The 24654-nt window shown below is 48.1% G+C and overlaps 1 protein-coding gene across 1 annotated transcript in view; it reads left to right on the forward strand.

Annotated features, from left to right (window-relative positions):
- Positions 1-11014, forward strand: part of LOC307081035 (uncharacterized protein) — a 13934-nt gene extending 2920 nt beyond the window's left edge. Inside the window, exons 4-9 of the mRNA XM_079744047.1 lie at positions 5325-5375; positions 5603-5745; positions 5951-6051; positions 6136-6293; positions 7832-8137; positions 9574-11014. Of these exons, the coding sequence (XP_079600173.1) occupies positions 5325-5375; positions 5603-5745; positions 5951-6051; positions 6136-6293; positions 7832-8137; positions 9574-10151 (1337 nt within the window). The 3' untranslated portion in view covers positions 10152-11014. The remainder of the gene's footprint in view (positions 1-5324; positions 5376-5602; positions 5746-5950; positions 6052-6135; positions 6294-7831; positions 8138-9573) is intronic.
- Positions 11015-24654: the final 13640 nt, after the last annotated feature.

The following is a 24654-nucleotide window of genomic DNA, read 5'->3' on the forward strand; positions in this document are numbered from 1 at the left end:
CGGGAGTCCTGGAGCTCTATTTTTAAATAATATCACATTATATGTAGATATCTAAATCATATAATATATATTATCAGGGCCAAAAGCTGTGTGAGCCTCTAGACGATATTATGAATCTCAAACGACCGCGTCGGGTTCTCTGAAGTCTCTGGTTTTTCCACGTCCACATCAATCTGAAGTAGACTGAAGCACAACATGGAGGAGAAAGGGATTGTTGACCGCGGTTGTCCACCACCGCCTCCTGCAGCGCCGAGGCGGTGGTCCCTCGGCAGCGGGAAGCGGGGCTCAAGCGGGAGACATTCACGTGCAACAATCCCTTTCTCCTCCATGTCGTGGTTCATGTACAGGGGGAAAAGCCAAAGTCCCTTTCCCCCTATTTCTCTCAACCATGGCTGAGATAACCCCCACTACGAGTTTCGTTGAGGAAATACCAGAGACGAGAGTCTGACGTGTTATGCGCCATAACACCAACAGCAGAACGGTTATCCAAATGACAAGGAAGTGTACAACACTTGCGTTACAGTCCTGGAGCTCTATATCTAAATAATATCATATAATACATAGAAATCTATATCATATAATACATATTATCACAGCCAAAAGCTGTGTGCGCCTCCAGACGATATTATGAATTACAAACGACTGCGTCGGGTTCTCCGACGTCTCTGGTTCTTCCACTTCCACATCAATCTGAAGTAGACTGAACCGTGCGCTGCCAGCTGCCCGCCGCCCGCTGCCAGCTGCCCGCTGCCGGGCGGTGGTGCTATGTGGCGGTGGTGCTATGTGGTGGTGGTGCTATGTGGTGGTGGTGCTATGTGGTGGTGGTGCTATGTGGTGGTGGTGCTATGTGGTGGTGGTGCTATGTGGTGGTGGTGCTATGTGGCGGTGGTGCTATGTGGTGGTGGTGCTATGTGGCGGTGGTGCTATGTGGCGGTGGTGCTATGTGGTGGTGGTGCTATGTGGTGGTGGTGCTATGTGGCGGTGGTGCTATGTGGTGGTGGTGCTATGTGGCGGTGGTGCTATGTGGCGGTGGTGCTATGTGGTGGTGGTGCTATGTGGCGGTGGTGCTATGTGGTGGTGGTGCTATGTGGCGGTGGTGCTATGTGGTGGTGGTGCTATGTGGTGGTGGTGCTATGTGGCGGTGGTGCTATGTGGTGGTGGTGGTGCTATGTGGTGGTGGTGCTATGTGGCGGTGGTGGTGCTATGTGGTGGTGGTGCTATGTGGTGGTGGTGCTATGTGGCGGTGGTGCTATGTGGTGGTGGTGGTGCTATGTGGTGGTGGTGCTATGTGGCGGTGGTGCTATGTGGTGGTGGTGCTATGTGGCGGTGGTGCTATGTGGTGGTGGTGCTATGTGGCGGTGGTGCTATGTGGTGGTGGTGGTGCTATGTGGTGGTGGTGCTATGTGGCGGTGGTGCTATGTGGTGGTGGTGCTATGTGGTGGTGGTGCTATGTGGTGGTGGTGCTATGTGGTGGTGGTGCTATGTGGTGGTGGTGGTGCTATGTGGTGGTGGTGGTGCTATGTGGTGGTGGTGCTATGTGGTGGTGGTGCTATGTGGTGGTGGTGCTATGTGGTGGTGGTGCTATGTGGTGGTGGTGCTATGTGGTGGTGGTGGTGCTATGTGGTGGTGGTGGTGCTATGTGGTGGTGGTGCTATGTGGCAGTGGTGCTATGTGGTGGTGGTGCTATGTGGTGGTGGTGCTATGTGGTGGTGGTGCTATGTGGTGGTGGTGGTGCTATGTGGCGGTGGTGCTATGTGGTGGTGGTGCTATGTGGCGGTGGTGCTATGTGGTGGTGGTGCTATGTGGTGGTGGTGGTGCTATGTGGTGGTGGTGTTAAGTGGTGGTGGTGCTATGTGGCGGTGGTGCTATGTGGTGGTGGTGCTATGTGGCGGTGGTGGTGCTATGTGGTGGTGGTGCTATGTGGCAGTGGTGCTATGTGGTGGTGGTGCTATGTGGTGGTGGTGCTATGTGGTGGTGGTGCTATGTGGTGGTGGTGGTGCTATGTGGTGGTGGTGCTATGTGGTGGTGGTGGTGCTATGTGGCGGTGGTGCTATGTGGTAGTGGTGCTATGTGGCGGTGGTGCTATGTGGTGGTGGTGGTGCTATGTGGTGGTGGTGTTAAGTGGTGGTGGTGCTATGTGGCGGTGGTGCTATGTGGCGGTGGTGCTATGTGGCGGTGGTGCTATGTGGTGGTGGTGCTATGTGGCGGTGGTGCTATGTGGTGGTGGTGCTATGTGGTGGTGGTGTTAAGTGGTGGTGGTGCTATGTGGCGGTGGTGCTATGTGGTGGTGGTGCTATGTGGCGGTGGTGCTATGTGGCGGTGGTGCTATGTGGTGGTGGTGCTATGTGGTGGTGGTGCTATGTGGTGGTGGTGGTGCTATGTGGTGGTGGTGCTATGTGGTGGTGGTGCTATGTGGTGGTGGTGCTATGTGGTGGTGGTGCTATGTGGTGGTGGTGTTAAGTGGTGGTGGTGCTATGTGGCGGTGGTGCTATGTGGTGGTGGTGTTAAGTGGTGGTGGTGCTATGTGGCGGTGGTGCTATGTGGTGGTGGTGCTATGTGGCGGTGGTGCTATGTGGCGGTGGTGCTATGTGGCGGTGGTGCTATGTGGCGGTGGTGCTATGTGGCGGTGGTGCTATGTGGTGGTGGTGCTATGTGGTGGTGGTGTTAAGTGGTGGTGGTGCTATGTGGTGGTGGTGCTATGTGGTGGTGGTGCTATGTGGTGGTGGTGGTGCTATGTGGTGGTAGTGCTATGTGGCGGTGGTGCTATGTGGTGGTGGTTCTATGTGGTGGTGGTGCTATGTGGTGGTAGTGCCTCGCGGCAGCGGGCTGCGGACACCGGTGGGAGACAATCCCTTTCTCCTCCATGTCGTGGTTCATGTACTTCAGGGAGTCAAAGCCAAAGTTCCTTTCCCCCAATTCCTTCTCAACCATGGCGGAGATTACCCCAACTACAGTCTCGTTGTGGAAATACCAGAGACGTCAATGAACCGACGTTTTATGCGCCATAACATCAAAGCAGAACGGTTATCGCAACTACAAAGCGCCACACATGTGGCGCTCGCATGGTCGTAGCTCATTGTCAGAGGCAGAGAAAGGGGAGGTAACTTGGCCCCTTATGACGATATATGGGGCCACATTCCAAATTAGCACGCCTGAGCTTCCATTTTTCCAAATACGAGCGGGATACCTAGTGCTCGTTTTACACCGAACACAAGTTTTAGCCACTGGGAGACGATAGGCAGGCTAGGGGAACTCATATTAATGTTAGAAAACCTCATAAAGTGAGATTTTCATGCCATGGGACCTTTAAGCAATAAAATACGCTCTCCTTCTCCGGTAACACTCGTTCGCGACGCCTTTTTTTCTTTTCTTCAATTTGTCTCTAACTCGTGCTCAAATCTTTCATAGATCGATGCTTCGGATGTTGTGAATGCAACGGAATATATGATGCATTGTTGCAGTATCATCTAAGATGATGGCGTTGAGTTCTGCCCGTTCTGCCTCTGTGCTGTTTGCGGTCAAACCAAAATAAAATACAGTGTCAGCGGCCGCAGTTATCCCGCCTCTTGCGAACTTAGACCGTACGTCATATCCCGCCCCTTGCAAGCCCACCCCCCTTGTTTCTACCGATGTCTGAATGACATCGATGTCCGCATTTAAAGCATCAAGTGTGAATCACCCTCAGGGTCGAATCTTCTGATATACAAATGTGGCGAACTTAAAATTATTATGCTTGCTTCATGAAGTAAGTAGAAAATTATTAAAATTGCTTCATTGCGTAATAGGTGAACCAATATGTTATTTGTTTTAACATTATAGGCAAAATGTTATTATATATTGTGCTCAGAAATTTACACACAACGCACAAACATACACGGAAGCACAGACACACACGTGCACACCGCACGTCAAGACAAAGGCAGCGACACAGTCGCCCTGGTAAGAGGTTATGCCTTTAAACATAACGGCTCCGCCATCGACACACACGCAGGTAAGAACACACACGCACGCGCACACACAGCAGCGACACTCGCCCAGGTAAGACGTTATGTTTTTAAACATCTCCCTGCTATATAATAGCAGGCCTGTCGCACAAGTGAAGGAGCGTTCACACCAAACGCGAAGGGGTGACACGGTTCCGTACATCGTCAACGTAGAGACGTGAATCGGGCAAATTTTTCGCTACAGAAAACCCGCGACAAGATTTGATTTAAAGCGCGACACTTTTGCCCGGCACGGGCGAGCGCGTGGACGTGGTTTTGCAGCGCGACAGTTTCGCTCGAGGTGAAATATTTCAACTTTGCCGCCAGCAAAGACAGCCAATCAGCGTTCAACAGCGTGGCCAGTGAGTGACGTAACGTAACAGCCAATCAGCGTTCAATAGCGTGGTCACTGAGTGACGTAACGTAACAGCCAATCAGCGTTCAACAGCGTGGCCACTGAGGGACGTAACGTAACAGCCAATCAGCGTTCAACCGACCAACCGTTCCCTGCAGTGTAGTCCGGGTTGAACCGCAGCATGGAGGAGAAAGGGATTGTTGCCGTTTGCCCTCCCGGAGCTCTATAATAGTATATAATATTATATAATTTAATATATAATATCAGGGCCAAAAGCTGTGTGAGCTCCGGATGGCCGTAGCGCGTGGGGATTGGGCTTCGAGGGGTTTGTTTACCGCCGTTGCTATGGTTACCGGTCTTGTGTGTTCCAACGGTTTATTGGCGGTGGTATCTAATAAATCTGTCTAATCAATACTTCATCCACTGCCTCTTCCGGGGTCATTACAATATAATGAACCGACCGTCGGGTTCTCCACGTCTCTCCCTCTTCCACAACAGGTGGAGACAGCGGTGGTTATCGGCCGTGGGGGACAATGGACAAAGGATGATTGTTTCTTAACTAAAGAGACAATTATTAGGCTTGCTTCGTTACGTAATAGCTGAACCGAAATGTTATACGTTGTAACATTATAGGCAAAATGTTATTATATTATGCGCTCAGAAATGAAATACAATATCGACTGGGGTTTCCACATTATAGCTATGGGTTTAATTACAACTAGAGGTTGAGCTCAACCTCTTGTTGCAATAATAGCAATGATAATGATCATTATTGTTTTTGTTAGAATTTGTGTTACTAATATGAATAATATTAATATAAAAACAATAGCAACGATAATGATATTGATGACTATAGTTATTGCTATTTGAATTAGTATTAATATTATGGACTTTGTGTTTGGTTGGCTGTGGGTCCTGTGATGTTTAGAGACGATGTTGTTCTGTTTTAGAGCTCTTATCTTCTGTATTCCTCTGTCCTGTCCTAGACTCACCGTCACCCTGGAGGGAGGGGAGAGAGCACTTACTGGGTGAACTCGGTGAGGGTTTTATCCAAGTTATTAAATCAATCGTGTCATTAACATTCATTTCAAAAACACCCTCTGCTTTTGTGATTCATATTGTGGTCTACTAAGGTCAGGTTTCTATTGTCGTCTATTAAGGTCATGCTTCTATGTGGTCTGTTAAGGTCAGGTCTCAGGGTTGTGTGAAGACCGTAAGATAAGCAGTTCTCTGTTTGTTCAGGATTTTCTTTTACATTCAACAGATGAATTTACACTTCAGGGCTGGATGTTTCACGACAAGAGTTTCTACCTTATTTCTACTACTAAGAAGGGCTGGAGGGCCAGTAGAGAAGACTGTCTGCAGAGGAAGGCAGACCTGGTGGTCATCAACAGCAGAGAAGAACTGGTGTGTGTGTGTGTGTGTGTGTGTGTGTGTGTGTGTGTGTGTGTGTGTGTGTGTGTGTGTGTGTGTGTTGGAGAGACATATTGTTTGTGTGAGTAAGAGATATAAGTAAGAGAGAGAGAGAGATTTTGTGTGTGTGTGTGTGTGTCTGGTGTGTGTGTGTGTACTTTGTGGTCATGACAACAGATGCTATTACCTTTGGAAACAGGTGTTTGTCAGCAGATTGATGGGTCCTTCCTGGATTGGACTGAGTGATCGAGAGACAGAGGGGACCTTCAAGTGGGTGGATGGTACCCCCATGACCTCAAGGTAAGGCTGAAGGCTCTATTCAGCAGCATCTCTTCTCTGAGAGTGACAGAGTGACCTCCTCTGTCTCCTCCTCGTGGTTCTCAGTTGGAGACACGTCAAACCACGCGATGACGGCGGAGCAAGAGACTGTGTCGTGGCAGGGGAGGACGGCTGGTCTGAAGAACCGTGTTACACACTGCACCATTGGATCTGTGAGAAGAGCGTAGACCTGGATCATCTGGAGGCTGAGCTGAACAAAGAGGGTCTGCAGACTTTGTTTGTGTTCATGAGTGGAGAACGGTTCCTCCTTTCTGTTCTCTGTGCCGTAGATACAGTAAATACACTCTTTAAGAGTTGAAAGGTTGTTGGATGTGTTTAGGTCTACTAAGGTAAGGTTTCTATTGTGGTCTACTGAGGTCAGGTTTCTATTGTGGTCTACTGAGGTCATGTTTCTAATGTTGTCTACTGAGGTCAGGTTTATATTGTGGTCTACTAAGGTCAGGTTTCTATCGTGGTCTACCAAGGTCAGCTTTCTATTGTGGTCTACAAAGGTAAGGTTTCTATTGTGGTCTACTAAGGTCAGGTTTCTATCGTGGTCTACTAAGGTCAGGTTTCTATTGTGGTCTATTGAGGTCATGTTTCTATTGTGGTCTACTAAGGTCAGGTTTCTATTGTGGTCTACTAAGGTCAGGTTTCTATCGTGGTCTACTAAGGTCAGGTTTCAATTGTGGTCTATTGAGGTCATGTTTCTATTGTGGTCTACTGAGGTCAGGTTTCTATTGTGGTCTATTGAGGTCAGGTTTATATTGTGGTCTACCAAAGTCATGTTTCTATCGTGGTCTACTAAGGTCAGGTTTCTATCGTGGTCTATTGAGGTCAGGTTTCTATCGTGGTCTACTAAGGTCATGTTTCTATTGTGGTCTATTGAGGTCAGGTTTATATTGTGGTATATTGAGGTCATGTTTCTATTGTGGTCTATTGAGGTCAGGTTTCTATTGTGGTCTATTGAGGTCAGGTTTCTATTGTGGTCTATTGAGGTCATGTTTCTATTGTGGTCTCCTCAGGTCAGGTCACAAGGGTCAACCCTTTCTGGGTTCACTTGCACTAGTTTCTATTGTGGTCTATTGAGGTCATGTTTCTATTGTGGTCTATTGAGGTCAGGTTTCTATTGTGGTCTACTAAGGTCAGGTTTCTATTGTGGTCTATTGAGGTCAGGTTTATATTGTGGTCTACCAAAGTCATGTTTCTATCGTGGTCTACTAAGGTCAGGTTTCTATCGTGGTCTATTGAGGTCAGGTTTCTATCGTGGTCTACTAAGGTCATGTTTCTATTGTGGTCTATTGAGGTCAGGTTTATATTGTGGTATATTGAGGTCATGTTTCTATTGTGGTCTATTGAGGTCAGGTTTCTATTGTGGTCTATTGAGGTCAGGTTTCTATTGTGGTCTATTGAGGTCATGTTTCTATTGTGGTCTCCTCAGGTCAGGTCACAAGGGTCAACCCTTTCTGGGTTCACTTGCACTAGTTTCTATTGTGGTCTATTGAGGTCATGTTTCTATGTTGGTCTATTGAGGTCAGGTTTCTATCATGGTCTATTGAGGTCAGGTTTCTCCCTGGGAGATCTTTGTAGACACTGCTGTGATATTCAATCATGTATGAAGAGGCAGGCGAGAATACTGGGGGTGAATCCCCTGGGTCGCCCTCTAGTGGACAGGTGTTAGGACAGAGTGAAGGGAGTGTCTGACGCTGCATCTCTAGATCCGTGTTGTAAACGTTCACTCCTCTCCTCCTGCTTTCTTCAGGTTCAGTGATGCCCACGGAGGAGGAGGCCCCCAGCATCACAGAGTTCCACTCCTCTACCCACGTGTTGCCCGTGGGCCAAACGGCCCGCTATACCTGCCACGCCGGCGGCACGCCCAAGCCCACAGTAGAGTGGCTCCACAACGGCAGGCCCCTGGAGAGGGACGGCACAGACGACCAATCAGAGGCCTGGGTGGAGAGGGGCTTCCTCTTCGTCAGAGGGGTGGGGTATGGCGTGAACACGGTCTGCTGCATGGCGAGCAACAGCGCTGGCACGGCCAATCACAGCGCTCAGCTGCTTGTCTTTGGTAAGTCCTGCATCCAAGGAGAGATGTTTGTTGATGATGTATTCATAACTGTTGTTGATGTATTCATAACACTGTTGTTGATATATTCATAACACTGTTGTTGATGTATTCATAACAGTGTTGTTGATGTATTCATAACACTGTTGTTGATATATTCATAACACTGTTGTTGATATATTCATAACACTGTTGTTGATGTATTCATAACGTTGTTGTTGATGTATTCATAACACTGTTGTTGATATATTCATAACACTGTTGTTGATATATTCATAACACTGTTGTTGATATATTCATAACACTGTTGTTGATGTATTCATAACACTGTTGTTGATGTATTCATAACACTGTTGTTGATATATTCATAACACTGTTGTTGATGTATTCATAACACTGTTGTTGATATATTCATAACACTGTTGTTGATGTATTCATAACGTTGTTGTTGATGTATTCATAACACTGTTGTTGATGTATTCATAACACTGTTGTTGATGTATTCATAGCACGCACCCACACACACACAGACGCACGCATGCACACACACACACACACAGACACACACACGCAAACACACACATATACACACAGTCAGACAAACACAAACACACACACACACAGATACAAACTATACTGTATATATATAGTGTGTATTTATACTATGTGTACTTATGCACACATGAATAAATACATGCCTGATGTATGAACCAGTTCTATGGTTCATCAGTCCATCTCTAGCCTGTCTGTGTGTATGATGATATAGATATGAATCCTAGCCAAGTGCCCCCAGTGATGTGTATATGTATGTGTAGGTGAGCAGGTGTATGTCTGAGTAGATGTCTATAATAAATGAACCAGTTCTATGGTTCATCAGTCCATCTCCAGCCTGTATGTGAGCTCAGCTCCTTCAGTCTGTTCTTTACACAGGTGTCCCTTTGAAGGTTGAGTGACATGTATGTGTATTGGGAAATCCAAAAGTGGAATATCTTGGAAGATATTACAAATATTGTTTAGATATTTCATGGGTGTAATCAACTCATCATACCGAACATTTTGATGTATGATATGTTAATGTGAAGTAAATACTGAGGGAGTAAATGCACTTTATACATTTGTCCTCGTTTCAATGTTTTGATTGGGACAGCCACTCACACACACATGGGATTTCCAATCAACTTTAACTTTAATTATCTTAAACATAATGTGTCCTATTGCTTAGAAAATATACAGCACATGATTCCAATATAGTACCTATCATATGATATTTTTTTTGTCTTTCTATGTTAATGTTTGAAGAAGAGAGAGCGATCACAAAAAGAGTCTGTAAGAGAATAAAGAGAAGAAGAGCGCAGGAGAACAGTACTAGTGATGATGATGATGATGATGATGAGGATGAAGAGCGGTTCAGCAGCTCATCATGTCTGGTTCTCCCTCAGATGCCTGTGAACTCACACTGGACCCCAACACGGCCCACAGAGACCTCTCTCTGTCTGAGGACAACAGGAAGGTGACGATGGTTGGAGAGGACCAGTCGTATCCGGATCACCCAGAGAGATTTGACTCCTGGCCCCAGGTGTTGGGTAGAGAGGCACTGACTGGCCGCTGTTACTGGGAGGTAGAGTGGGAAAGAGCTGTTAGTATAGGAGTGACATACAGAGGAATCACAAGGAGAGGACGGGGTGGTGACAGCGGGCTTGGATGGAACAACAAGTCCTGGAGTCTTCATTGTGATGGTGATGGTTACTCTGCCGTGTACAACCGTAGGAGAACAGCCCTCCCTCTCCCCCCCGCTGGCTCCACCAGAGTAGGAGTGTATCTGGACCGGCCTGCTGGCTCTCTGTCCTTCTACAGAGTGTCCCCAGGTGGAGGAGGGTCCTCAGACACACTGACACACCTCCACACCTTCTGGTCCTCCTTCACCCAGGAGGACCTCCTCCCTGGGGTCAGGGTAGGGTGGTGGTGGACCCCAGAGGGAGAGGGGAGGGGGGGCTCAGTGACTCTGTGTCGGTTGTAGAAGAAAACAAGTCACACACACACACACACACACACACACACACACACACACACACACACACACACACACATGCACAGACATACATACACACACTGAGAGGACTGATGACTCAGTGTCTCTGTGGCAGTTATAGTCTCTCTCTCCCTGTCTCTATTTCTCTCTGTCTCTCTCTCTATTTTTTTCTCTCTCTCTCTCTCTCTCTCTCTCTCTCTATTTTTTTCTCTCTCTCTCTCTCCCTCTCTCTCTCTCTCTCTCTCCCTCTCTCTCTCCCTCTCTCTCTTTTTCTCTCTCTCTCTCTCCCTCCCTCTCTCTCTCTTTCTTTCCCTCTCTCTCTCTCTCTCTCCCTCTCTCCCTCTCTTTTTCTTTCCCTCTCTCTCCCTCTTCTAGACAGTATAGTATGATAAACCCAGAAAAGACTTTTAAGATCTCCCATAGTTAGAGAAGCACATTTATTATTTGAAATGTATATAAAATACCTATTGATGGTAAATATTTGTATATTTTCAGACGTCACCAGTTTTGGTCTTAAGGGCTCTGATATCATTTTTGTTATAACCCTGATTAACAACCTGATTTAAAGCAGATTTTATATTTTATTAATAATAACCAAGAGGTCTATGGGATAATGTTGCATGTTGTAAATTACTTTAAACTGAATCTTGATTTTTTGTGTTCTGATGTGAACCAAGCGTCCGCAGAACATGCTCAGTTATTAAAGATATGTGCACACCTGTTGATGATTTGTAAAGTCTGCTGCTTCTATTGTTTTAGTCCTCCTGTTTATTGTGTACAAGTAAAGGGACTATTTTTCTGTTGTATTTATTAATGAAGCATAATTGCAATAAACAACTTGGTGGATCCAACTGAATGTTCTCCTGTGTTCAGCCGATGATTTCTTGTTTTTTTAGTGAATAATGCTTCAATAAGTGCCTTAAGAAAAATAATATATAAATTATGGCTGTCAAATTAACGCGTTAATTCCGATTAATTAATCACAGAAAATAACGCGTTAAAATTCTTTTGTTTCAACCCAAATTATCATTTGGGTTGAAACAAAATGGAGGCAGACGAGAAGACGCTGCTTGGCCCCGTGCACGGAAAGTTAAAGTTTAAACTCCCAGACGGAACTGTAGATAGGAACACCGTTATCTGCAATCTCTGTAGTAAGGAATTTTCCTATCACCGGAGTTCATCAACCCTTAAATATCACCGCAACGCAAAACGTTTGGTAGCAAGCTGGCAGGTACGAGCTGCCACCGCCCCTGAAGCTGGCGCTAGCAGCCAGCCTCGTCACGCCACACTCGACTGAGATGCATTGAATCCTGAGTGAGATGGAAATGTTATTCATTTGATCTTAACATGCACCGTATGTTAATGAAAGACACTCATCTGCCGTAATTTACTTGAATTAAATTATTTTTGAAATACCGTCTCGGAAAAATGTTAGCATGAGATTAATTTAATTCAATTCAATTCAATTTTATTTGTATAGCCCTTAATCACCATTACAGTCTCAAAGGGCTTAACAAGTCAAATATTTATGACACCCCCCTTTACCCAAGCCCCCACAAGGGCAAGAAAAAACTCCCTTGAAATTAGCAAGGAAGAAATCTTGAGAAGAAACGCATAGTGGGGGATCCTTCTTCCAGGGATGGTCAGGAGTGCAATGGGTGCCATAATTGACATACAGGTAAATACATGCACAAAAATGGTGATGTGGTGCTGGCCGGTTGACCATGAGGAGAGTCCAGGCATCCAGTCCAGTCACCGCAACATGCTAGAACAGACAGAATAGTGAATTAGAACGGAACAGTACATAGCGGGAATGTATACTGCATTAACAAAACACAAACAACCAGAGTGGTCTTCACTTCGCATTTTCACAATCGTTTTCACAATCCTATGTTCCAAATGCAAGATCGTAGAGGTGCGTTTTGAGCTTTCCTTTGAATAGCTCCACAGAGTCAGCTTCCCTGATCACTTGTGGCAGTCTATTCCATAGGAAGGGGGCTCGATAGGCAAACGCTCTCTGTCCAGCCGATTTCTTTTTAACCTTCGGCAGTGAAAGAAGGCCAGCTCCCGAAGACCGGAGGGACCGAGAAGGACTATAAGGAATGATCAGGTCCTTCAGGTAGGATGGAGAAGATCCATGCATGGCTTTATAGGTTAGCAGTAGCACCTTAAAGTCCGATCTGAAAGTTATTGGTAGCCAGTGCAGAGAGGCGAGAATAGGTGTGATATGATCAAACCTTCTCGTTCTGGTCAGCAGTCTAGCTGCAGCATTCTGTACAAGCTGTAGACTTTTTGTGGTAGATTTTGGTAGTCCAGAGAACAGTGCATTGCAATAATCCAGTCTTGATGAAACAAATGCATGAATCAGTGTCTCTGCATCCGCTGCAGATAACATTAGTCTGATTCTTGCAATGTTTCTCAGATGAAAAAAGGCAATTCTAGTTATGCTTCTAACATGTTGGTTGAAGCACAGTTGAGGGTCGAACAGGACCCCAAGATTCTTGACTGATGCACTCTGTAGGATGGCGAGTCCATCCAACCACAGTGAGACATCCTCAAACTCTCTCCGGTCCCGCTTCGAGCCAATAATTATCAGCTCTGTCTTCCCAGTGTTAAGCTGGAGGAAGTTTTGTGACATCCAGCCCCTCACCGCAGCTAGACAGGACTCAACCCTCTGGATCTGGGGCGAGTTCCCTGAATCCACTGGAATGAAGAGCTGGGTGTCATCCGCGTAGCAGTGGAAACTAATTCCGAAGCTGCGGATAACGTCGCCCAAGGGAAGCATATAAATTGCAAAAAGTAATGGGCCAATGACCGACCCTTGTGGTAAGCCAAAACGTAGTTTGCAGTGTTTTGATTCTGAACCCTCATGGAGCACAAATTGGGTTCTATCTGTGAGGTACGATTCAAGCCAACCAAGAGCCGTACCCCCGAAACCAACATAGTGCTCAAGACGGTGAAGAAGAACGCTATGGTCGATCGTGTCGAACGCAGAACTCAGGTCCAGCAGCACAAGCATTGAGCTTGTATTTTTATCCAAGGCAAGAAGGATGTCATTTACAACTCTTGTAACAGCAGTTTCAGTTGAGTGGAAATTCTTGAACCCTGACTGGAAAGGTTCGAAGAGATTGTTCCTCGTCAGATAATCGACGATTTGCTTTGCTACAATCCTTTCCTGTACCTTGGACAGGAAGGTCAGGTTCGATATAGGCCGATAGTTCCTGACTAAGTCAGGGTCTAGGCCAGGCTTTTTGAGTAGCGGTTTTATCACCGCAGCCTTAAAATTGGAGGGAACAATTCCTGTTGAAAGCGAAAGATTCATAAGCGAGAGGATAGTAGGCCCCACAGTTGGAAGAAGTTCTTTAAGAACCTTGGAAGGGAGAGGATCCAACATACAAGTTGTTGGTTTCGATGCCTTTATCACCTTTTCAAGTTCCACCAGAGGAATTGCCTTGAACTCCAAGAAAGTTGCGTCAGAATTCCCCATCCTACTAGGCAGGACCCCATCCTGCCCCACAGGATGTGTAGGACAAGCTGCACGGCAAGCATCAATTTCCTCTCTAATCGATTGAATCTTATTCACAAAGAAATCCATGAATTCACCTGCCATGATGGAAGAACTTACTGTCTCAGTCTGATTCTGAGTCAGACTCTTCACCGTGTCAAAAAGAAACTTGGGATTGTTTCTATTCAAGTTGATGATACGGGAAAAGTAGGCGTTCCTGGCAGTAGTCAGCGCACCCTTATAGGTGAGCAGACTGTTGTGCCATTCAAGATGAAAGACCTCAAGTTTAGTCGAGCGCCATTTGCGTTCAAGGATTCTGCAGCTTCGCTTCATAGTGCGCGTTTCTGCATTAAACCAGGGAGCTGTTTTTGTCAATGATCGTTTTTTAATTACGAGCGGGGCAACTGAATCAATGGCAGCAGACAGGGCAGCGTTGAGGTCATCAGTAAGGCAGTCCACAGAACCCCTATAGTTACAAAGAGGAGCAAGTGATCGGGGTAACTTATCTGCCATCGCTGTAATGGTTGCAGGTGTGATGCGGCGACAGCTGAAAGTAGCCTGCTGATCGTTGCAGGTGCAGGATACCACCACCTGGAAAGTGAGCAAATAATGGTCTGATAAAGCTGAGGTGTAGGGAGAGACCACTAGCTGTGAGATGTCTACACCGCGGGTCAAAACGAGGTCCAGCGTGTTTCCACCGGTGTGGGTTGGGTGCTGGACGAGCTGAAGCCAAGCGTATCTGTAATGGACAGAAAAGTCCTTGCGAGGGCATCAGATGGGTTATTCACATGAATGTTGAAATCCCCAATGAGCAAAATATTGTCTGAATATGTAGCCAGATCAGCTGCAAAGTCAGAAAACTCATCAACAAAAGGTGAATACGGTCCTGGGGGACGGTATACTACAGCTGAAACGAAAGAGTCTGGAACTCGTTTTGCTTGTCGGGAGCTGAGGAGCAGAATGCAAGCACCTCAAAGGATCTGAATGTATATCTATTCTTTGGCTTTAAGTTAAGCTTAGAATTAGATATCAGGGCTACTCCACCACCTTTCTTAATTTCTCTAGATACTTGAGCGCTGACGTAATTGGGGGGAGTAGCTTCGTTTAGGGCTAGAAACTCATCTGGTTTTAACCAGGTTTCACAAAGGCCCAGTATGTCGATCTTATTATCAACAATTAGATCGTGGACCAAGAGCGCCTTAGATGAAAGCGACCTTATATTCATGAACCCTATTCTGAGTGCTTCCATTTTATTATTTTCAGAGGGAGTCCGATTAACACTCAGCTCTGAAGCGATCAAGGGGATTAAGATTAATGAATCACAGAGCCTGTAATTAATTAGATTATGTTTTTTAATCGCTTGACAGACCTAATATTAATCAGAAATTATAAATAAAACCACAATTGTTTTTCCTCCCTGGGTTTTGGTTGGGGGGGTTCTCAGTGTCTGTGTGTCGGTTGTGGAAAGAAACCACAGACAGACGGACGGACACTGTCTCTCTTTCTCCCCCCGTCTCCCTCTCCCCCCCCGTCTCCCTCTCCCCCCCGTCTCCCTCTCCCCCCCGTCTCCCCCCCCCCTCTCCCTCCCCCCCGTCTCCCTCTCGCCCCGTCTCCCCCCCCCTCTCCCTCTCCCCCCCCCTTCTCCCTCTCCCTCTGCCCCCGTCTCCCTCCCCCCCCCGTCTCCCTCCCCCCCCGTCTCCCCCCCCCGTCTCCCTCTCCCCCTGTCTCCCTCCCCCCGTCTCCCTCTCCTCCCGTCTCCCTCTCCCCCCGTCTCCCTCTCCCCCCCGTCTCCCTCTCCCCCCCCGTCTCCCTCTCCCCCCCGTCTCCCTCTCCCCCCCGTCTCCCTCTCCCCCCCCGTCTCCCTCTCCCCCCCGTCTCCCTCTCCCCCCCTGTCTCCCTCCCGCCCCGTCTCTCTCTCCCCCCGTCTCCCCCCCCCCGTCTCCCTCTCCCCCCCCCGTCTCCCTCTCCCCCCCCGTCTCCCTCTCCCCCCCCCGTCTCCCTCTCCCCCCCGTCTCCCTCTCCCCCCCTGTCTCCCTCCCGCCCCGTCTCTCTCTCCCCCCCGTCTCCCCCCCCCGTCTCCCTCAATCTGTCAATCTGGAGCTTCACTAATCGACCTATTGATCCTACACTAACAACACAAGCTTGGCTATAATGTGTGATTCAAACACATTGAAATTGTGTGTATAAACTTTTCGGATGCACATTTAACAGGCTTCACTGAATCTTCTCTTCACTTTATCCAAGACTTCATGTTTTATCTGACGCCACCACTGGAAGTCTGTCTTAGAGGGCTTGGAAGGTCAGGAAAAACAAAGGAAAAGTCACTAATCACTCATCACCTTTTCAGGGGAGTTCCAATGTACCAGAGCGATGCTGTTTAGGGGTTTTAACTGAAGCTTGTAGATGAAAACGTCCTGAAACTAAAGGCGTTGGGTATGTTTGGTGTATTGAGCTCACAGGAGTCCCAGCGTTCTGCTCTCAGCGCTTTATTAAAACATACCTGGACACGACGCTCGGTGCTCATGAGTGATGTGATGATGAGAGTTGATCAGGAGCCCGTCCTCTGGCCGGGTCACATGGGGCTCCAGGTAGGAGGTCAGAGGTCAGAGCCCGTCCTCTGGCCGGGTCACTTGGGGCTCCAGGTCGGAGGTCAGAGGTCAGAGCCCGTCCTCTGGCCGGGTCACAAGGGGCTCCAGGGGGGAGGTCAGAGGTCAGAGCCCGTCCTCTGGCCGGGTCACATGGGGCTCCAGGTGGGAGGTCAGAGGTCAGAGCCCGTCCTCTGGCCGGGTCACATGGGGCTCCAGGTGGGAGGTCAGAGGTCAGAGCCCGTCCTCTGGCCGGGTCAAATGGGGCTCCAGGTGGGAGGTCAGAGGTCAGGGCCCGTCCTCTGGCCTGGTCACATGGGGCTCCAGGTGAGAGGTCAGAGGTCAGAGCCTGTCCTCTGGCCGGGTCAAATGGGGCTACAGGTGGGAGGTCAGAGGTCAGGGCCGTCCTCTGGCCGGGTCACATGGGGCTCCAGGTGGGAGGTCAGAGGTCAGAGCCCGTCCTCTGGCCGGGTCACATGGGGCTCCAGGTGGGAGGTCAGAGGTCAGGGCCGTCCTCTGGCCGGGTCACATGGGGCTCCAGGTGGGAGGTCAGAGGTCAGAGCCCGTCCTCTGGCCGGGTCACATGGGGCTCTAGGTGGGAGGTCAGAGGTCAGAACATGTCCTTCCTGTATCTGTGGATCAGCTCTGAGACGTCCTCCTTATACACCTTCACCCAGCCGTCCGCCTTCATGTGGTACAGTACACACACACACACACACACACACACACACACACACATACACACTCACACACACACACACACACACACACACACACACACACACACACACACACAAATACACTCACACGGGCGGGATCTGAAGACCGCACAAACATGCATATAAATAAAAAAAAAGATATATTTATATATATATATATATTTATATACACATATATAAACATATGTGTAGAGAGAGAGACACACACAAACACATTTATCCACGCATACAGACTCATCCATACACATCCTCTCATAAATAGTAAATCCTGCACATGAATACAAAATATAGGAATAAAAAGGAGCACACTGTCATGATCCGCCCCTGGTTTTCCCATTCACCTGCCTGCCACCCTGATCACTCCCAATTAACCCAACCACCTTCATCTGTGTTTCCCCTATATCAGTCCTTTCCTCCCAAACATTCCCTGTCAGATTGTCTCTTGTGTTTCACAGTGCCTTCCCGCGATTCGAATCCTGACCTACCACCTATCCTGCCTGCTCTCTGATCCTCGCCTGTCTGACTATCCTGCCTGCTCCTGACCCCCGCCTGTCTGACTATCCAGCCTGCTCCTGATCCCCGCCTGTCTGACTATCCTGCCTGCTCCTGATCCCCGCCTGTCTGACTATTCTGCCGGTTCCTGATCCCCTTCTGTCTGACTATCCTGCCTGCCGATCCTGAATCCGAATAAACGATTGACACTGCTCCACGCTCTTCGCCCGTCTGTGCACTTGGGTTCAGCCAAACGCTCACGTTACACACACTGCAATCTGAGGAATTCATGGGGGAAAAATACAGGAACCCCTTTAATGTAACAATTTACAAATATATATATATATATAAAATCATGGTAAAATCATGCAAGAAGTATTAAAAACACAAAGGGAAAAATAAGTGCTCATTCACACATTCAAAAACCATTCACACATTCATAACATCCTTTCACATAAAAGAAGCCTCCATTGTAATAAATGGGGGAGTGAAAGAGGTGGAAGGCCTCAGTAAAATAATGATGCAAAGGAAGCACACAGTAAAGATAAAAACATGCAACATATTAAAACACACAGTGGACCCGACGCCATGCAGGGAACCCCCAAGGAGGAGTCCCAGGACCCCCCAGCGCCCCCAGCAGCGTCCCAGCGCGGCCCCTACTCCCTGATGTTCAGGCCCAAGGGGGGAAGGGTCCTAAGCTTGGCTATCCACCTATGCTCCGCCGCCTTCCTCTGTCTGTCCCACCAGCACGCCTTCATCTCCAGCCCGGTGATGAATAGTGAGGTGATGGGGTGTGTTTGGAAGTGTTGGACCGTTTGAGTGTTGAGTGTGCCTATGTGTATTGTATATAAGTGCTGTTTAAGTCTGGTGAGTATCCTGGGCTTTGTTTCGCCGACATATATGATGTGGCATTCGGAGCATGTGATGGCGTAGTGATGTTTTTGTCCTGCATGGTGAGTTTTTGTGTAATAGGGCTGGAGGTGGAGGCGTGCTGGTTCCTGATGACTGCCAGCTGCTGAAAATGGCCTCGGTGTTCAGAGGGGGCTCGCACCAGGACATCTTGTATGTTCCGTTTTTTTAAGTAGGCCAATATTATTTTATGGTTTTGGAGTGTGGGGTTGTTGTGTTGTGCGCGTGTGAATGCGTGTTTCAGTTTGGAGTGTGTGTAATGTTTGGTGTCAATGTGCTGATGAGGGGTATGATGTGTGTGTGTGGCTGCCCCCCCTGATCGTCTCCGCTCCTGATGTCAGGGGTCCCCTCAGGGAACCTGTTGGGGAAGACAACCTGACTCAGGGATCCAGGCCCTCCTAGTGGGGCCACCCCTCAGCCGGCCTGTGGACGGGGGCGGACCCTAAGTCGGCCCCTCCAGTGTGGGAGGGGAGCCGGTTAAGGTGAGGCGTAGAGGAGGGAAGCTGGTTAGGGTTAGGGAGGTGGTGGGGGTCCGCAGTGGAGGCCCCAGGTGGGTTAAGGTGAGACGGAGTGGGTGACGAGGGGTTAAGGTGAGACGGAGTGGGTGACGAGGGGTTAAGGTGAGACGGAGTGGGTGACGAGGGGTTAAGGTGAGACGGAGTGGGTGACCAGGGGTTAAGGTGAGACGGAGTGGGTGACCAGGGGTTAAGGTGAGACGGAGTGGGTGACCAGGGGTTAAGGTGAGACGGAGTGGGTGACGAGGGGTTAAGGTGAGACGGAGTGGGTGACGAGGGGTTAAGGTGAGACGGAGTGGGTGACCAGGGGTTAAGATGAGACGGAGTGGGTGACGAGGGGTTAAGGTGAGACGGAGTGGGTGACGAGGTGTTAAGGTAAGACGGAGTGGGTGACGAGGGGTTAAGGTGATACAGAGTGGGTGACGAGGGGTTAAGGTGAGACGGAGTGGGTGACGAGGGGTTAAGGTGAGACGGAGTGGGTGACGAGGGGTTAAGGTGAGACGGAGTGGGTGACCAGGGGTTAAGGTGAGACGGAGTGGGTGACGAGGGGTTAAGGTGAGACGGAGTGGGTGACGAGGGGTTAAGGTGAGACGGAGTGGGTGACCAGGGGTTAAGGTGAGACGGAGTGGGTGACCAGGGGTTAAGGTGAGACGGAGTGGGTGACGAGGGGTTAAGGTGAGACGGAGTGGGTGACGAGGGGTTAAGGTGAGACGGAGTGGGTGACGAGGGGTTAAGGTGAGACGGCTGCTCATGTGTTCCCCTGTCTAACCCTCTGATGGGGGGGTGCTGGTGGTGATGGGGGGATGACTGCTTGGTGGTGAACTGCTCGTATCGTTTTAAAGTATGTCTTGGTGATGTGGGTGAGTGGAGGTAGGGGGGGTGTGTTGGGGGCTGGTTGTCTGTGTGTGTGTGTGTGTGTGTGTGTGTGTCCGTGCATGTGTGTGTGTGTGTCCGTGTGTCTGTGTGTGTGTGCGTGTGTGTGTGTGTGTCCGTGAGTGTGTGTGCGTGTCCGTGTGTGTGTGTGTGCGTGTGTGTGTGCGTGTGTGTGTGTGTGTGTGTGTGTGTGTGTGTTTCCGTGTGTGCGTGTGTGTGTGTGTGTGTGTGTGTGTGTGTGTTTCCGTGTGTGCGTGTGTGTGTGTGTGTGTGTGTGTGTGTGTGTGTGTGTGTGTGTGTGTGTGTGTGTGTGTGTCTGTGTCTCCACTAGAGTGGGAACGGGGCTCATATCTAGATCCCTAGTGCAACATGGTAACCAAACAAGAATAGAAAGCCAGGCAAGAGCAAAATAAAAAGGGATAAAAACAATCAGATGAATCAAAGCAGAAGAGAACAGTGGATCTGGTGATAAAAACAGGTTAAACCAGGGGGGTTAGAAGTGGGCTGCCCCCCAGCAATCGGGGGTGGTGAGTGGAGGGTCCTCAGTATGGATTGCAGTGTCTGCTGTCCAATGTATGGACAGCAGACACTCCTCCGCCTCAAACCCCAGGAAACTGTTTTCCTTGTTCTCTTCCCTCCTCAACCCTCCCTCCCCTCCTCCTCCTTCCTGCCTCACTGCTGATGACTTTGTTACCTACTTTACCCAGAAAGTAAAGGACATTAGCTCATCTTTTATCACTGCCACCATCCTCCCTCCCCCGACCCCCACCTCTGTCTTTACCCAATTCATCCCTCTCACCTCAGACGAGGTCAACAGAATTATAACATCTAACCATGCCACCACCTGCCCCCTTGACACTATCCCTTCCTCCCTCCTCCAGGCTGTGTCAAACGACATCCTGCCATTTCTAACCGCACTTATTAACTCCTCCCTCACTTCTGGCATTGTTCCAACGTCTTTCAAGACTGCCAGAATAAAGCCTCTCCTCAAAAAACCAACGCTTGATACCACTGACATCCAGAAATACAGACCGGTATCTCTTCTTTCATTCCTCTCTAAAACATTGGAACGTGCCGTCGCTAACCAACTGTCCTCCTATCTCTCATCTAGCAACCTGCTTGACCCTCACCAGTCAGGCTTCAAAAAAGCACACTCCACTGAGACGGCTCTCCTCGCGGTGACTGAGTCCCTCCGGGCGGCCAGAGCTTCGTCCCTCTCATCGGTTCTCATTCTCCTTGACTTGTCTGCAGCATTTGACACTGTGAACCACCAGATCCTCCTCGCCACTCTCGCCGAGCTTGGCATAGCTGAATCTGCCCTTTCCTGGTTCACATCCTACCTGATGAATCACACTTATCAGGTAACATGGAATGGCTCCTTGTCCAAACCTTGCACGCTTGATACAGGTGTCCCTCAAGGCTCGGTGCTGGGGCCTCTTCTGTTCTCCCTCTACACCAGATCTCTGGGCTCTGTAATTACGTCCCACGGCTTTTCCTATCACTGCTATGCTGACGACACTCTATTTCTCTCCTTTCCCTCATCTGACAAAGCCCTGATTGCAACACGCATATCAGAATGTCTGGCAGAAGTCAACACCTGGACAACTGCCCATCACCTGAGGCTTAACCTCAACAAGACTGAGCTCCTCCTAATACCAGGGAAAGATTGCCCACACATGGACTTACTGGTCACTGTTGAGAACATCACTGTATCTCCTTCTCCAACTGCCAAAAACCTTGGTGTAGTGTTGGACAATCAGTTGTGCTGCACCGCAAACATCACTGCGGTGGCCCGGTCCTGCAGATTTGCACTTTACAACATCCGCAGGATCCGGCTCTTCCTCACAAGGGAAGCAGCTCAGCTTCTAGTCCAATCACTGGTCATCTCCCGCCTCGACTACTGCAACTCGCTCCTGGCTGGACTCCCTGCCTCTGCGATTAAACCCTTGCAGCGCATCCAGAATGCGGCAGCGCGCCTCGTGTTCAACCTACCAAAGATCTCACATGTAACCCCCCTCTTCCGAGACCTCCACTGGCTCCCTGTAATAGCTCGCATCAGATTCAAGATGATGGTACTGGCATACAAGGCAGTCGATGGAACTGCCCCTGCCTACCTCCAAGCATTAGTAAAGCCACACACCCCAGCTCGATCCCTCCGCTCAACTACCTCAGCTGGACGTCTGGTACCGCCATCGCTAAGAGCAAGCAAAGGTCGATCAGCAAAGTCACAACTTTTCTCTGTTTTGGGACCTCAGTGGTGGAACGAGCTCCCTACCGATGTCAGGACCGCAAAGTCGCTCACCAGCTTCCGCAAAAGACTCAAAACTCACCTGTTCAGAGTTCATCTCGACTCTGCATAGAAACCAATGCACAGCCACCATTGAATGTTGTACGTCCTGGCACTTGTACATTGCACTTATTCAAGGTGCTTAATTGTGTAGCATCTACAGTAGCTGCTATCGCTGCTTTACACGGGGAATGGGTTAGCCTAGCGATTGTAATACTTGCACTTGGTTCTATGAATGTCTTTACTGTACCGACAGCGATATATTGTTTCACTTCTTATGACAAATGTACTTATTGTAACAAATGCACTTATTGTAAGTCGCTTTGGATAAAAGCGTCTGCTAAATGCCCTAAATGTAAATGTAAATATATTTATAAATATTTATAAGTAGCCTAGTCTAGATAGTCCTTCTGGCAAGAAAATAAACAGTTTAAAAACATACCCTGTTTACCACCTCAAGTGAATTAACCTATCCTATCCGCAGTCAGATCTGTGTGTGTGTGTGTGTGTGTGTGTGTGTGTGTGTGTGTGTGTGTGTGTGTGTCTCTGAAATAACTTTAATGGAACTAGATGTTTGGGGATAAGCAGCACAGCAGTCAGGTAGCTATTTAAAGCTATCATATACCGCATATTTTGTTTATTTAGGTAAAGCAATACGAAACAAATTGCACAATGAAGCATACAAATAAATTTGGAGCGAGCTATGTGCACGCATTTTATTTTTCCTTCTGGGCTAAGCCCCAGATGTTTATGAAACCTAGAAATCCCCACCCAAATCTACCCCCTTGAATAGAGGCAATAAAAATACAGAACGATATGCGAGACAGAGAGACGGAGAGAAAAGGATTAGAGGGGAGAAGGAGAAGAGAGGAGGAGTAGTATTTAGTGACCAGAACTGTATGGAGTGTGTCTGTCTGTCTGTCTGTCTGTCTGTCTGTCTGTCTGTGCGTGCGTGCGTGCGTGCGTTTGTGTGTATCTATATAGTTTTTATCTATATTAAGTTCATCTTTTGTGTGTGGCTATTTAGTGTGTTTATCTTTATGGTGTGTATCTATATGGTGTGTATTCATGGTGTGTGTGTATCTGTATGGTGTCTACCTATTGTCTGTGTGTGTATATATATGGTTTGTATCTATCGTGTGTGTGTGCATATGGTTTGTATCTATATGTTGTGCGTATCGATATTGTGTGTGAATCTATATGTGTGTGTCTGTATGTTCTGTGTGTGTGTGTGTGTGTGTGTGTGTGTGTGTGTGTGTGTGTGTGTGTGTGTAGTGTACCACATGAAGTCGGACGGCTGGTTGAAGGTGTGTAAGGAGGACGTCTCAGAGCTGATCCACAGATACAGGAAGGACATGTTCTGACCTCTGACATCCCACCTGGAGCCCCATGTGACATGTGTGGTGGTTGGCAATGACTCCAGTTTAACCAGTGAATGAGTCTCTCTGGTCTCTTTGATGAAGGCTTCCTTCTCGCTCCTCAAAGGGCTGTTCAGGATGCTGCCAAGTTACGGTTGCTATGGAGACGGTATCTCGCAGAGCTTGCAGAGAGCAGATGTTCTCGTGTGGAAACATCGCCCTCTGCTGTCCACATCCGCTCACTACACACACAGGGACGCAAGATCACACATGACTTCCTTTTCACCAACTTGACATCAAACAGTAGTAACACACACACACACACAGACACACACACACACACACACACACACACTCACGCACACTCATGCACACAGTAAGGTGAATTGAATGAAGACTTTCTTTGTTTTGAAGTATGAATCTAAATCAGTCAAATCAGACTCATCCCTTTAATTAAAATGAGGGAGGTCGTTTAAGATCAAACACCGAGCTGAAATAGACTCTCACTGTTACCAAGGTGACCAGAGGGCGCCGAACCTGCGTTGAGTTTTACTAATTAGCCCACCTGCCGCAGCTCGCACGGCAAGTGGTTTTCTTAATTTGTTAATTGGTTGCATCTGGTGCGTTTCACTTAAAAGGGAACCGAACAGTACGTTGGTGTCCTCCACTGTTGGCAGTGTAGCGTCTCCCAAACGCGGTATGTTGTTGTGTTCCCAGAAACCAGAATGTGTGTGTAAAGTTCTGTTGAGCTCTGTTGTGACTTATTTGTCATCTCTTCCTGTTTCACAGGTTAAACACTTTTTGAAGTAAAGAGGAGCATCTCATCTGGACCTGATGTGAGTAGAAATGTGTAGCAAAGCACAACTGCGTTGACTTGTATGTTGAATATAAATCACTGACAATGTGTGAAGGAAGTCGGGAATTGTGGTGGTTTAACTCTCATTTGAAATTTAAATAATGATTCTACCTGAAAGTAACATTTTAGAGACTATACATTCAAACTTGTCGAAGTAAGAAGTAAAATCACTCTTGACTAATGACAGTCAAATAATAAGTATAACTTATATTAAAAAGCTGGATTAGTTAATTATCTAAATCATTATTTAAAAGTTGGATGATCCCAAAAGCCCTGAATTTGTATTGTCATTCATTTAATGGACATCGTTGAACTGTGGGACAGTGCCTAAATTTGGGGACAATAATGAGTGAACAGTTCCTTCCTTCAAAGGTCGATCATGGATATTTAAC

This window comes from Pollachius pollachius, assembly GCF_949987615.1.
Source record: "Pollachius pollachius genome assembly, chromosome: 9".
Taxonomy (NCBI): Eukaryota; Metazoa; Chordata; class Actinopteri; order Gadiformes; family Gadidae; genus Pollachius; species Pollachius pollachius.